Source organism: Apostichopus japonicus, chromosome 4 (assembly GCF_037975245.1).
Source record: "Apostichopus japonicus isolate 1M-3 chromosome 4, ASM3797524v1, whole genome shotgun sequence".
In the NCBI taxonomy this organism is placed as follows: Eukaryota; Metazoa; Echinodermata; class Holothuroidea; order Aspidochirotida; family Stichopodidae; genus Apostichopus; species Apostichopus japonicus.
In genome coordinates, this window is record NC_092564.1 from 17,441,315 (window position 1) to 17,454,795 (window position 13,481).

General features: G+C 38.9%; 2 protein-coding genes across 6 annotated transcripts in view; one reads left to right on the forward strand and one right to left on the reverse strand.

Annotated features, from left to right (window-relative positions):
* Nucleotides 1–246: 246 nt before the first annotated feature.
* Nucleotides 247–5,944, reverse strand: LOC139966649 (collagen triple helix repeat-containing protein 1-like). Its single transcript, XM_071969897.1, has 4 exons — nucleotides 5,783–5,944; nucleotides 4,917–5,072; nucleotides 3,008–3,215; nucleotides 247–2,440 (listed from the first exon to the last, which is right to left on the reverse strand). The coding sequence occupies exons 1-4, from the start codon at nucleotides 5,861–5,863 to the stop codon at nucleotides 2,295–2,297; spliced, it is 591 nt and encodes a 196-aa protein (XP_071825998.1). The 5' UTR covers nucleotides 5,864–5,944; the 3' UTR covers nucleotides 247–2,294.
* A 3,707-nt stretch (nucleotides 5,945–9,651) lies between these two features.
* Nucleotides 9,652–13,481, forward strand: part of LOC139966655 (transcriptional activator GLI3-like) — a 48,875-nt gene continuing 45,045 nt past the window's right edge. For 2 of the 5 annotated variants that reach the window (XM_071969909.1, XM_071969908.1), the window contains exon 1: nucleotides 9,652–10,321. The gene's annotated coding sequence lies outside the window, so the exon portion shown is untranslated. Of the gene's footprint in view, nucleotides 10,322–12,810; nucleotides 12,830–13,481 lie in introns of those variants that run through there. The other 3 variants (XM_071969905.1, XM_071969904.1, XM_071969907.1) reach the window with 3 other exon arrangements.

Below are 13,481 nucleotides of genomic sequence, written 5' to 3' on the forward strand. Positions count from 1 at the left end.
AACCATTGAAAAGCAAGTTTTCAAAAAAAAAGAAGCCTTCTCATGGGAAGCGGGTACTGCAGAAAGTAAAAACAAAAGTGATGGCGGGGGTGGGGGGGGGGCAGGGCTCCCCAGGTTCCGCAGCCCAGTTTGCTAAAAGTAAATGCCAATACTAACAAGCCCTATACCTCTAAATAAGTAATCATTAAAAATCAAACGTGAATTAAGACAAGTAGATAGAAAGTAATGAAACACTAACGCAACATATTTACTTGTGTTTTTATATTAGATTAATAATAAACAATAGCTTGTCTGGTCATTTTCACAAAACAAAAGTATGATTCGGGAAGTTAACAAACACAAGGGATTCTATATAAACTTGCAACAACAAAAAACAACAAAAAATGAACGATAAACGAGAAATGACACAAACACGAAAGTTTCGAATAGGTAGTAACCAAATATCAATTTCATAGAATGCTTATTGTTAATTAATTTGAATTAAGTCGATAATTAAGCATTTTGGAAATCCCCAGCTGATATAGGCAACTCGTTTGGTTCTTCAGGCTGCATGGCTTCCACGTTCATATTTTGATCCACACTGTATACCATGCATATATCGTCGTGCGTTGGTAGATAAACCTGGATCATTAAAAACAGACCTATATTCTGGATTATCGAATTCGACTACATTTATTCTTAACTCATCCTGTGTGATCGTATAAGTTTGTCAAACTATATGTTTATACATATGATTCACACTACTATGTGTTTACACATTTAATTCACACTACCATATGTTTACACATTTGATTCACGCTACTACATGTTTACACATAATGATTCACAATTCTATATTTTTACACATATGATTCACACTACTTTATGTTTACACATATGATTCATACTACTATACATTTTTACACATATGATTCACACTACTATATGTGTACACATATGATATACTACTACTATATGTTTACACATTTGATGCACACTACCATATGTTTACACATATGATTCACATTTCTACATGTTTACACATATGATTCACACTACTAAATGTTTACACATAATGATTCACTCTTCTATATTTTTTACACATATGATTCACACTACTTTATATTTACACATATGATTCACGCTACTACAAGTTTACACATATGATTCACACTTCTATGTTTTTACACATATCATATCACACTACTATATGTTTATTTATCTCTACTCTTAATTGTTACCTTCTTTCTTTGTTTTTTTGTTATTTTTGGTCGCTAGCTCGATAAACTACTATTGTTTTTCTAGTTTCCTGTTTATACTATACCACTTTGTTCTATTGTTCTTATGTATAGACGAAATAAATGAAATGAAATATGATAAACTACTACTATATGTTTACACATATGATTCACATTACTATATGTGTACACATATGATCCACACTACTATATGTTTACACATATGATTCACATCACTATATGTTTACAAAAATTTCATAATTTTATAGTGAACGTTTTAAGGAAATTTGTAGATTGTATATTACAATGTCATCATGACGTTCCCGTCACATAAATATATAGTATTGGGCCTATAGTTCAATCACGCGTTGCGATCACGTTCCTCGCCGTCCTGCTCCCTGCTCCCTGTCATCACACCCCACCCTCAGGCTTCGCCAATGTCTCGGACAGTCAGTTGAAATTCAAACTTCATACAACATGAGTCCGATTTCCGGTGGATATTCTCTGAAGTTGCAGGCCGAAAACTTAATCATACTGAAGAGGTAGGTTTCAGTCAATCGGCTAACCGTTTGGACTTATACACAAAATCTATAAAAAAAAAAATTGTTTTTGCTTTCTCGATTTTCTCTAGGTGATAGAAGGTCGAATATCCAGAAGGCAATGGTGGCTTTGTAACTGACTCGATAGATACCATTATCTGTTGTCAGATAAATCAGCAAGCACAATTTTAACTGTATATTGAACTGTTCGAACTATACAAGCAAGGCCTATATATACAGACAGTTATAAGCGTAAAAGACATATCAAGGGATTCTTTGAGCGGATGTTGTCCACCATAGACATGCCATATAAATATTATATATTGCAGTGATAAAACTGATGATTGAACTGACTTTGACACTATTTGTTAAATTGGTTTTAAACCTTAGTTGTATTTAAAATTGACAAGATATAAAAAAAAAATAAATACAAAAATTGTCACATACCCGTTAAAGGTGACTCATTTGCTATAATGATTACTATGGGAGATATAAGGGGTAAATAATGAACTAATATTACACAAATGGCTGTTATTAATTAATAAGGAGAAGCCGGCCATTCCTCTATCAGTAATCTGGAGACGGCGTTCCAACCGGAGTGTCGATCATAAGATCCGTACCCAGCACAGTTTCCCACGTTAATGGTCACATCGATAGAACCAGCTGATAGGCCATCACAAACTCCTACACAAAAAGTACAACAATAACAACGAAAAATTACATGCATGAATGTTAAAAATTCATGTTAGAAAGTGAATAAGGTCGGCGTAGTGTCCGCATCGCGTGGTAGTTCTAAAATAAAACCTAACAAGAAAAAAATAAACGTTAACACTTTATCAATATTACATCTTATTTTTGTGTAATATCTAAGAATGCTTCTTCACTTACCCCATGTATTACACATACGAGTGCAATTGGTCAGGCAGTGGTATAATTATGTGTGCACTGCGCATATATCTTTATATATGAACAGTCATAGGTAAAAGAGATTGTGGTAACAAAAGGGCTATTGCAGGCCCGAAGCCAGGCTGGGACACGACCCCCCCCCCGAGTGCGTACTACTGTGCCCCCACCTCCATTCATTAGTGCCACTATTATGTAAACAAACAAAATCACACGTTACAGGACACAAATATTGGGCCGTGTTCCTTCTTAGACTTGGGTTCCCACCCCCTCCCCACCCCTTAACATTTCGAGAATTCTGGCTACGGGCCTGTTGCAAGTTGCTTTATGTCGACAATCAATATTTACCCGATATTTTCCTGTACCGATGGAGATCGGCCCCGCTGTAATGGGCCATGTACACAGTACCATCGATAACCTGGGGGTTGCTGCATTCAGCACCATTGAATGCAAAATACCATCTACCACAGCAACCATGACATCCGTACAGTCTGGTGGTGCCTCCGTATGCCACGAATAGGGAACTGGTGCTGGACTGCTTGGTGAAGCTGCACGTCTGCAGTTTAGAGAAGCGGGATGTATACAATGTAAAGAAGATAGGTCTTCCTCATCAGACCCTCTCCCCCCCCCCCACCCCCAGACACACCCCAACCACTCACCCATATACTTAGCAGATACAAACCTGGATCGTATAGTCTAATACAGCGGTTCGCAAACGCAAGGCGCCCACGACTCAGGAGCTTCCATGAGGACTGAGCCACCACCACCAGACACACCCATCAGAATCTATGCCCAGAAGGCAGCTGGCTTGAACTGTGAACGCCGATATATATATATATATATATATATATATATATATATATATATATATATATATATATATATATATATATATATTTATATGAATAGGAAAATCCAGAACAGTGAAAAAACTTCCAGCCTCCACCGGGATTCGAACCCAGGCCTCCCGCTTTATATGCGGACACCCTAACCACTAGGCTATATATGGACGCTGATTGTATGTCCAGAATTTCGAAACCGGTATAAGGAAAGTCGTAATTCCACTCTAGGCGCTTGTCACCTGTATCGAACAATACTAGTTCTGTTTTGGTGACATATAAGCATAGGCGTAGGAGGCGGGGGGCTGGGGGGCTGCAGCCCCCCCCCCAACCAATTATTTTTGTGAAAATTCGGGCAATATGCTGAGAATTTTTCGGGCACCTACTGGAAGAATAATAATTTGCAGAGTGTTTTTCATTTTTTTTTTTGTGAAAATTCGGCAATATGCTGAGAATTTTTCGGGCATCTACAGAAAGAGTAATAATTTGCAATGTGTTTTTCAATTTTTTGGTGAAAATTCGGGCAATATGCTGAGAATTTTTCGAGCACCTACTAAAAAAAAGAATAATTTGCAATGTGTTTTTCAAATTTTTTGGTGAAAATTTGGGCAATATGCTGAGAATTTTTCGGGCATCTACCAGTGGCGGAGCGTTCATACAGTCAGAGGGGGCGGATGCCCCCCTGTCGGACTCAAATGGACTGCTAGCGCCCTTTTCAGCTTTTTTACCACTTTCTACTTATTCGGGATTATTGACTTTTTATTGCGATCTCAAATACCTATTGACATTTGTCACATTTTGTCGGTGCAATTTTCTGACAAATGGCGATGACACCTATTTATTCTTCGTTTATCTGCAAATTAGCTAGGCCTGGAAAGGGTCATTTCCGGCGATCTAGGGAGTATCTTTACTCCAAAAAATTTTCTACGCTCCGCGCCAACCAGTGGTGGCGCTCCGCTTAGATAGTGTCAGAAAACGCCCCTACAGACCATTCTCTCCCCCTGACTAATACCCCTAGCTCCGCCACTGGCACCTACTGAAAGAAGAAGAATTTGAAATGTGCTTTTTTTTCAATAGTTAAACTTATATTATTATCATTATTGTTGTAACGACTTCCCCAATAATTAAAACCAAAATGGAAGGGTAATAACACGAACAATGATTTTATGTTATTGGCATGTGATGTAATAAGCGATGAATGCCTATATGATATGCACATTAACATGTGGAACGCGCGCGGAGCGCGCGAAAAATGTTGGTTATATTTTTCGGGCAAGTCGTTACAGCCCCCCCAAATCAAATGAGGCTCCTACGCCTATGCATATAAGCCCTTCTCTAGAGATCAAACATGATGCTAACCAACTCGAAATCATTTATGATTCCTTAAAAGCCGGATCTAGAAAGAGATATATAGTTACGTATAGAGTTCCGCTATCTGAGCCATCAGATGACTCCCACGTGCACTCTTTCCAGTTTCTTGAAGGCGACACGTCATACCAACTATCATCGGTCCCCGTTCCGATAGGTCCATCGTCTCCTTGGACTCCAGGGAGGCCACGGGGCCCAACACATGACTGTGGTATATGAGGACATAAAGGAATGATTTCATAAAGAGGTGGAGTGTTTAATGCTACCATTTTCGGTTAAACAGTACTTATAAGAATGATGGATGGGTGCGTGGATTTGAACCTCCCATTTAAACTTGAAAACTGAATAGGCATATATACTTCTTAAGTCCATTAAAAGGCTTATTAAAAAATCTAGTCACATAGAAGGAGGGGAAAAAGCGTGAATGGCTCGCCAATGAAAAAATAAAAAAACATTACATTTATGTAATATTGGCCTACATACATGTAGGCCAATATAACAATTCTATACTATAGATTAAAATGGTAGAAATCCAACATATAGTCGTATAGAAGCTTGCTAAACGGTTGCTACCACTTACGTATTCATTTATTTGTAAATATTAATTAATGAAACGGCTTGGTAAGAATGGATGGTACCGTGACCCGGTTAACACCTCCGATTTACCCTTCCCAGTTCAAGATGTGATATTATATACCAAATGTCTGGTTGCAGAACATATATATATACTTTCTATGCAGCTCATCGATTCTCATGACTATCTTGCGTGAATTATATATATATACAATAACATGACCAAAGTATTTCAAAGTCCATTTTAAAACGTTTCTCTTTGTCTCTTAGAAATATAAATTTGGTGAAATAGTAAAGTAACAGTCATTCAATTCTTCTAGGAACAATAATTGATTATATTTACCTGTGATCCATTCCCTGACAATACCAGGAATGATAAAAACAGGAACACATTTAGAAACGATGTTATCATCATGTCGGCCATATTCTTGCACGTTAATGTGTATATACTACACTAGTGATCGCACTGATGTCATCAACAAGGGGTCTTCAACAATTTAAAAGGTGCCATCGATTAACTCTCCCCCTTTATTCTTCGTACCCCGCCTTTGTAAAGCCATCGATCAACCCATTCTATATACGCTACTTTACTGCCTTGAAATGTTATACCAGGTTACTGCTTTGGTTTAGAGGGCGCTTTCTTTTTCTATGACTCGGCGCCACTCTTCAGGTGTATAGCTCTGCTACGGCTCAGCACCGTACATCTATATGTCCGGCTCTGCTATATACCGGTTGCTATAAACGCTCTGTGTAAAACTTGGACAACAGTCAAAGCTGTATTTTTCTTTGGCATATAAGTGCATAATTCTGACAATTCTACCTTTGCATATACGGACAGGACTCCCGCCACAGGGGAGGGAGATGGCGGGGTTGTCCTGCATTAGTATTGTATTGATGTACACTGCAATGATGGGGGAGTGGTATAGGTTATGCAGGTCGACAATTTCTGCACCACTGAAGATTGGTCTAACCTCTCCTACCCCCTCATCAATAAAACACCGTGTAAGTGTTCGCGTCTTTATTCTCCATGATACAACATCGTTAAAAACTATATCCTATACTTCAAACACATTTCCAGCGACTGACATATGTAACAGAAACAATGCATGTGTATAAGTGAACATGTCTTTCAATCAGATCAGCCGATATGGTTTTTATCCATCGATATAAATTTGCTTGATAGATATCAGTTTCAAAATCCATAAAATGTGCCCTGATTTCTTTTATCTTCACCACAGAACCGTCCCGACGACATGGGTGCACAAGGAATATTCCGTATTTGAGTGTTTTAACTTGAAAACAGGACACTTTTCATAAGTCACAATTTCATTTAATTTTTCCAACAAAAGGGCAAGTAAAAATTAAACAAACTATTGAAAAGCAAGTTTTCAAAAACAAGGGAGCCTTCTTATGGGAAGCGGGTACTGCAGAAAGTAAAAACAAAAGGGTGGAGGGGGTGGGGGGGGGGGGAATTACAGGGCTCTCCAGGTTACGCCGCCCTTGTGTAAGGGTAACAAAGAACTCTGGATTATTTTTCTCTTTGTATGCATTTGATAAGCACGTGCTTCTGTATGACATCTTATGACATTAAACAGATTGATATTTGTGTTCTTCTATCGATTTGATACGTGAGCTTGAGTGATTAATGAGAAATCGTGTGATATAATCGCAATTGGGCAAAGAACATTTATTTTCAAGAAATATCAATACGTATCAGTAAACCTAGATGTACTAAATGCTTTAGATGGGGTTGGTCAGTGGGTGGTATCGGTAGAGTGCACTCATATATGCTGTTTGATGCTTGTCACTAAGCTATATAGGGTACAGCTGTATAGCCGTACAAAGCTTTTCTGTACACATCTCATTATATAATCAACATAAATGTCATAATCTTCATCATCATAGGAGGAAGGTGTGCATTCTACATGTTATAAATTTTTGCCAATGAGATATATACGGTCACGTGCTAGATCCCCCACCCCCAATGTGATACACAGTCAGATAATGGTAAGTTGGTCACTCATGCTGCAGATTCCAACAAGCATTTAAATACCATGCACTCTTAAAGCAGTTATCAGCACTGAGACATTTAATAATATATTTGAATTCTCATGATCAATAAATTCACATTTGGGGTATAGTATTTTAGCAAACCAGATATATATAGGCTAAGTTTTGTGAACTTTTGAAGCTGATCTTTATATCTCTAAATTTGTTTTATATAGGGTACCTTATTTTGATCTGTAACATCTACAACAATTTAATGACACATTCATATATTTCAAATTAGTCGATAATTTGGAGAAAAAAAAGACTAAACAATTGCTGAGAACTTATATATAGTGTAACGTAGGACAGACTAATTGCGTTACTTTTAATGCAAATTTTAAGCTTCAATGTAAAAAAATTTCTGTTAAACCGATGCAATATGCGACGAACTCACGCAGTCGGTCAACTGACAGCAAAATTAAGCTGGGATTCACTATAAGTTTGAATCCCAAACCAATTTTACCAATTTTACCTATTACTTAACAAATAACGGTAGAATTTAACCGAAAGTGCATCTGAACGATCCAAATCTATAAACATGGACATGCTTTTGGATATTGTTTGGGACAGGCGCGGCGGAACGGAAAAATTATTGGGGGGCTAATGTGTGGAGACCATCTAAGCGGAGCGCCACCATCGGTTGACGCGGAGCGTACAAGAAAATTTTGGGTTTTTCAAACCCCCAGATGGCCGGAAACGGCACTTCCCGAGTGTTTTATGCTGCAAATACCTAGCCCTATAAAACATGGGTCTCAAGCCTGCAATTTCTCAGATTGCACGTAAAAGTCTGTGAAAACATTGTAATTTGTATATTCGATAATGTTTTAAGAGAGTAGCTATTACTCGTAGTGTACAAAGACGTTTTTGAGTGTAGTAAGGGCAGTGGCGGAGCTAGGGGTATTGGTCAGGGGGGGGGGCAAGAATGGTCTGTAGGGGCGCTTTCGACACTATCTAAGAGGAGCGCCACCACAGGTTGACGCGGAGCGTACAGAAATTTTTTGAGTAAAGATACTCCCTAGATTGCAGGAAATGACCCTTTCTGGGCCTTGCTAATTTTCAGATAAACAGTGAATAAATAGGTGTCGTCTCCATTTTGTCGGAAAATTACACCAACAGAATATGAAAAATGTCAATAGGTATATGAGAGCGCAATAAAATAGTCAATAATCGCGAATAAGTAAAAAGGAGTGCTGGAAAGGGCGCCAGCAGTCTATTTGAGTCCGTCAGGGGGGGGGGGCATCCGCCCCCTGACTGTATATATGGACGCTCCGTCACCAAGTAAGGGGATGTTTGAGAACTGGCTGAAATGAGGCAAGTCATTGGCCTAAGACGAAGTTGTGTTACGCTTACCGGTACTCACACTCACTGCTTCCACTTTTCACGGGGCGTGAAGACGCGGTTGGGGTGACAATGTGGTCTATAGCCAGGGGACGGGCCGAGGGTCCCCCAGCATTTACTAAAATTATTACACCTATATAGTATACGTGTGCATCGGACAGATCGACAAATATGCATTGAAAAATGGGCAGATGCACGTTTCGGAGCTTTGGTAAATATTGGGGGGGCTTAACACGCATTTGCCCCCTCAACTTTTTCATTGGGGGGGCTGAGCCCCCCCCCCCCCCCCCCAAGCCCCCCCGGTTCCGCCGCCACTGGTTTGGGAGTGAGGAGGCGGAGAGGCGAGGTCCGAACCGGCTTAAGGAACCCCTCCCTTATCCCCCCCCCCCACGTTACATGTCCGAGCATGTAAAATGAATTGTCAGAAAACACTTGATTATGTAGTAGGGCCTACATTGCGATATTAAGCCCATAGATAATGTGAGTGAGCCCCTCTCTGACCTCCTCTAATATCTGTTACCTCGCCCCCGCCCTTTCCCCTCCTCCGGTACTCCGAGCAACAATTTTCGAAGGTTGCAATTCGCCCCACTGTATATTTCCCAATCATGCACTGAAATATTGAATTTTCATGTACGAAATTATTTGAGAGAATGCTGTCGAGGGTTAAAAAAGAGTACGTTGAATATATTTGAGTTTCATCTCTCAATGTTTAGCAAACTTAAATGTCGGAGCCAAATAAATACGATCAATATTATATTGAGTGGGCTGGTCTTACTCTAAATTGACAAGAACTTAGACAGCAATCACGTGAACACAATGGTTGGGCCATTTTTCAACGTACCGTAGTTTCAGTGCTATAACCCGCGGGAAAAAAATATATGAGAAATTACATGTAAAAGAGCTTAAAAGCCTTCCAATGTGTAATGCATGCGATTTAAACAGTTAATTAGGAAATTTGACAATAGATTTGTTGGCAATGTTTTCTTTATTGCAATTTCCAGAGACTCGTCCCCTGACTCTAGCCGCCTATAGCGGTATCATTAGCGAAGCTGACGGACAACTCCAGTTACTCCACTCATGTTGGGCCTACGTGCATAGACTAAGGTGAAACTGCCGCTGTTATCATCTCATATTTCATGAATGTGGGTTTACCTGCTTAGTTTCATCAACTCACGAAACAAAATATTTTCTTTGATTTGATTTCGTGGATAACCTTGCTAAAGGGCAGGAACTTGTATGGATGTCCGTGTGTCCTCTGGACTCAGAAAGTAATGTTTGGTGACGAGACTCGGTAAAGTGAGTTTGGAGTATCACTATCAGACCATGAAGACGAGACACCGGTGATAGCCTAACGTTAGATAGACAGTGTTACTTATTCTGAAGTTCTGCTGCTGCCCCTCTAACTTTGTAGGACTGTGGACATTGGAAATAGGATCGGACTCTAGGACTGGCAGGAGGCCGCAACTCGAGCCACATCTTGTGGTCTAGCTATTCGGTATGTCATTGTCATAGATTTATGTAAACACGAGGAGTGGTAGTGTTGGGGATCCATTCTGTTAACTACTATTATTGTAACTTAAAGTGTTTCGCAATTAATTTGAAAAGTAAAGCCTAGCCTACCTATAAGATGTATAGCATTAATAAGTAGGCATAACTCTATAGAGGCTAACTTTAAAATAAGGTTTGTACAGACCCACAATACAGACAATACTAGAATAGGGTGAATCACATATTACTTTAAAAAAAAACAGTGTGAATTAATTTGGCATCTCATTTTCAAAAAGAATCTGATACGTTCAGATAAATTCAGGGAAAGAAATTGGGGTGTGGGGAGGGACAATGGGTGGGAGTTTGAAAGAGGTAATTGTGCATAGGCCTAGGTGAAATCATGATCAGTATGTACTACCCGAAAGTGTTCCACAGCTGGGTTCAGCACATACAGTACAATTCCATGGTTTGTATTTTACCAAAAAGAAGTTCTATATCTTGTGTAATAATATCAATATTCCCTGAAAACGTTATCAAAGGAGCACAACAAAGAGTGAAATACCCTTATACCTTGTTAATAGGCTTCAGAAATCCAACTTTTCAAATTAATGCGCAAATTGATAGTCCTTAGGCGAAAAAATATGAGTTCCTCACTTATGTTGATAAATAAAGTTTGATCCTTGAGTATAATCAATACATGTACATTAATTGGGATTTTCCTATTGTTTGTTTGTTAATGTGCAGTAGTCCAATTTGTTTCATCATAGTAAACCAAAATCCAATTTAAAAGAAAATATTCCACTTAGACCTCACAATTCACAGTGTATTACTTGACCTAGTAACAGGTAGACCCTTTAAAGGCATGATGACTCGCCCCAAACCGCGTGCGGCCATCTGAAAAAGTTAACTTTCTGTTGCTTGCAAGTGACGTTTTGTTCGTGTCGCTACAAAATGCAGACAGTAATGAAGCGTGATACCTTGTTATCGTTAGGTGGACCTGAGATGTCCATCGCTTATCGTTTATTCAATTCAATTTTCAATTCTTTATTTCCAGTATAAATCATTAAAAATTTATAAATAGGAAAATAAATAAAATTATGATAAAGATATAAAATAGTAAATACTAGACAAAACACTGAAAAACAAAATCACAACAATGGTTCTAGAGCACCATGCTGTATGAACATGGACGCCCTATAAACAAAAGAATTCCTATAAAGTTCAATACACAGTTTATACACTGTGCTGTGGGTTTTGACCACAGCTGTATGTACTGACTGTACACTAGTGTCTAATTACCCACGGTAGCAAGCTGTCTGTGTATTTTCTGGGAACAATGGTGGTGTCTAACACTTCTGTTACACCTCATTCGAAACTAGGTCAGATTACCGGCATTAGACGTTTCTTTTGTGCGAGTTTCACACCCTTTAAAAAGCATTGTATGTAAGTCAGGGAATAATTTAACAATTTGTGTAGCAGTTTTGAAGTCACAGAACTTGTCTCTTATGAAATGTTAAGGTTCCTGTGTGAAAAATTGCTATACATCTTTGGACTATGATAGCAGTTTGATCATTTTGCATGACATTTTGCGATGCGATAAAGGATAAATTATTCCCTGTATTGACTTCAGATTACAATATGCAATTCAACATAACATTACAGTATATGTGCAGTATATATACATGTATGTATGTACAGTATTATGAAAATAATTGGGGCCATTATAAACAAGGATAGACAATAGAAGTTTCGTAGTCATTAGTTTATTGCTATTCCAGCAAAATGAATTGAGTAAATCTGGTACTTTTTATAAGGAAAAGTAGCCCAGGAAAGAACCTGGGCACGAAAACCAAACTACCGAACGACTGATCCGCTCTCAACCCCAGTCCCCTTGCATCGGGGCTGTGACTGTGTGATCATCGTCGCGTATGTATCACCATTCCCCTCAAAAGGGAACATATATACTACACATGATCTTAGCCAAAAGGCCGAGAAGCGAGTAAATCTGATACTTCTCACCATAAGTCATCTTCTCATCCTAGCTGTAGTAATTTTTTTTCTTTTTTTTTGGCATTTGTCATTGGATCTGTCTCTCATAGTAAAAGACTTGTGGTTCCGGAAGATAATCTAGCATCAAAAGCAGCCAGTCAATCTGTGTTTTGTTGTGAAGAGAAGAAAAGATAAATTGCACAATGAAAACTGTGCACTGTTATTTGCTAGCCTGGGCTTTTTCATCACCTCCCCCAACCCCCCCTCTTAATTCCTATTTGGGGAACCAACCAGCTGGGACAAGTACCTATTCAATTGAATTGTGGATGATGACAATTAGATCTACTGTGAACTATTCAGGTGACACAGATACAGCTCAATAAGAAAAGAGGATGGCTCATGTATTGCAATGCATTCTTGAGAGGCTTTAGCTGGAGAGAAAATCCTCTTAACTGTGGTTTGCTTATAACACTTAGCTTTAGTTGGAACTGACTCATAGACAGTCCTGTGTTGAATGGATTTTTTGGTAATATATTTGTGTTGCTGGTACTGTTTATTGGGTGCTGCATGCATGACCATCTCCTTTAACATGATGATATATGGAAGAGGGGGGGGGAGAAAAAAAGAGGGAACAAGGGAAATGTCTTAAAGAAGCCAAGAACTGTATGGAATCAATACCTCAAGACCTTGAGTACAATATATGTGTTGCTTCTCTGCCTTTTGGCGAAGATCATGTGTTCCTTTTGAGGGGAATGGTGATACACACCTGACGATGATCACACAGTCACAGTCCCAATGGAAGGGGACTGGGATTGAGAGCGGATCGGTCGTTCGGTTGTTTGGTTTCGTGCCCAGGTTCTTTCTTGGGTGACTTTTCTTAAAAAGTATGTGTAATTGCTTAGATATTTTCATACAATAGCCTACAGTACTTGTACAGACCTGTCTCTAATTTGAATGTTGGAATTTGTGAAATGGGGATCGAGGTTGTTAAAAGTTATGAGATATTAATCCTCATTTAGGTCTTGTTCTATTGAGTGGGGATTATTTGGGGTGCTAAATTGTCGTGCATTTTGTCACAGTACAAAAGCTATGTTAACCAGTGCTAATGCTTTAGTAAAGCTGTCGTTTTTGTGTTTGTACGTTAAAGATGACGTTTCATGTTTGTCCGTTAAGCCGTC

Excerpts from the sequence above, each read along its gene's own strand:
- LOC139966649 (XM_071969897.1), bottom strand. The coding sequence starts at position 5,863 with ATGGCCGACATGATGATAACATCGTTTCTAAATGTGTTCCTGTTTTTA. Across the intron at positions 5,073-5,782 it reads TGTCAGGGAATGGATCACAG|TCATGTGTTGGGCCCCGTGG; the intron begins GTAAATATAATC and ends CATATACCACAG. Across the intron at positions 3,216-4,916 it reads CAGATAGCGGAACTCTATAC|ACGTGCAGCTTCACCAAGCA; the intron begins GTAACTATATAT and ends TCTAAACTGCAG.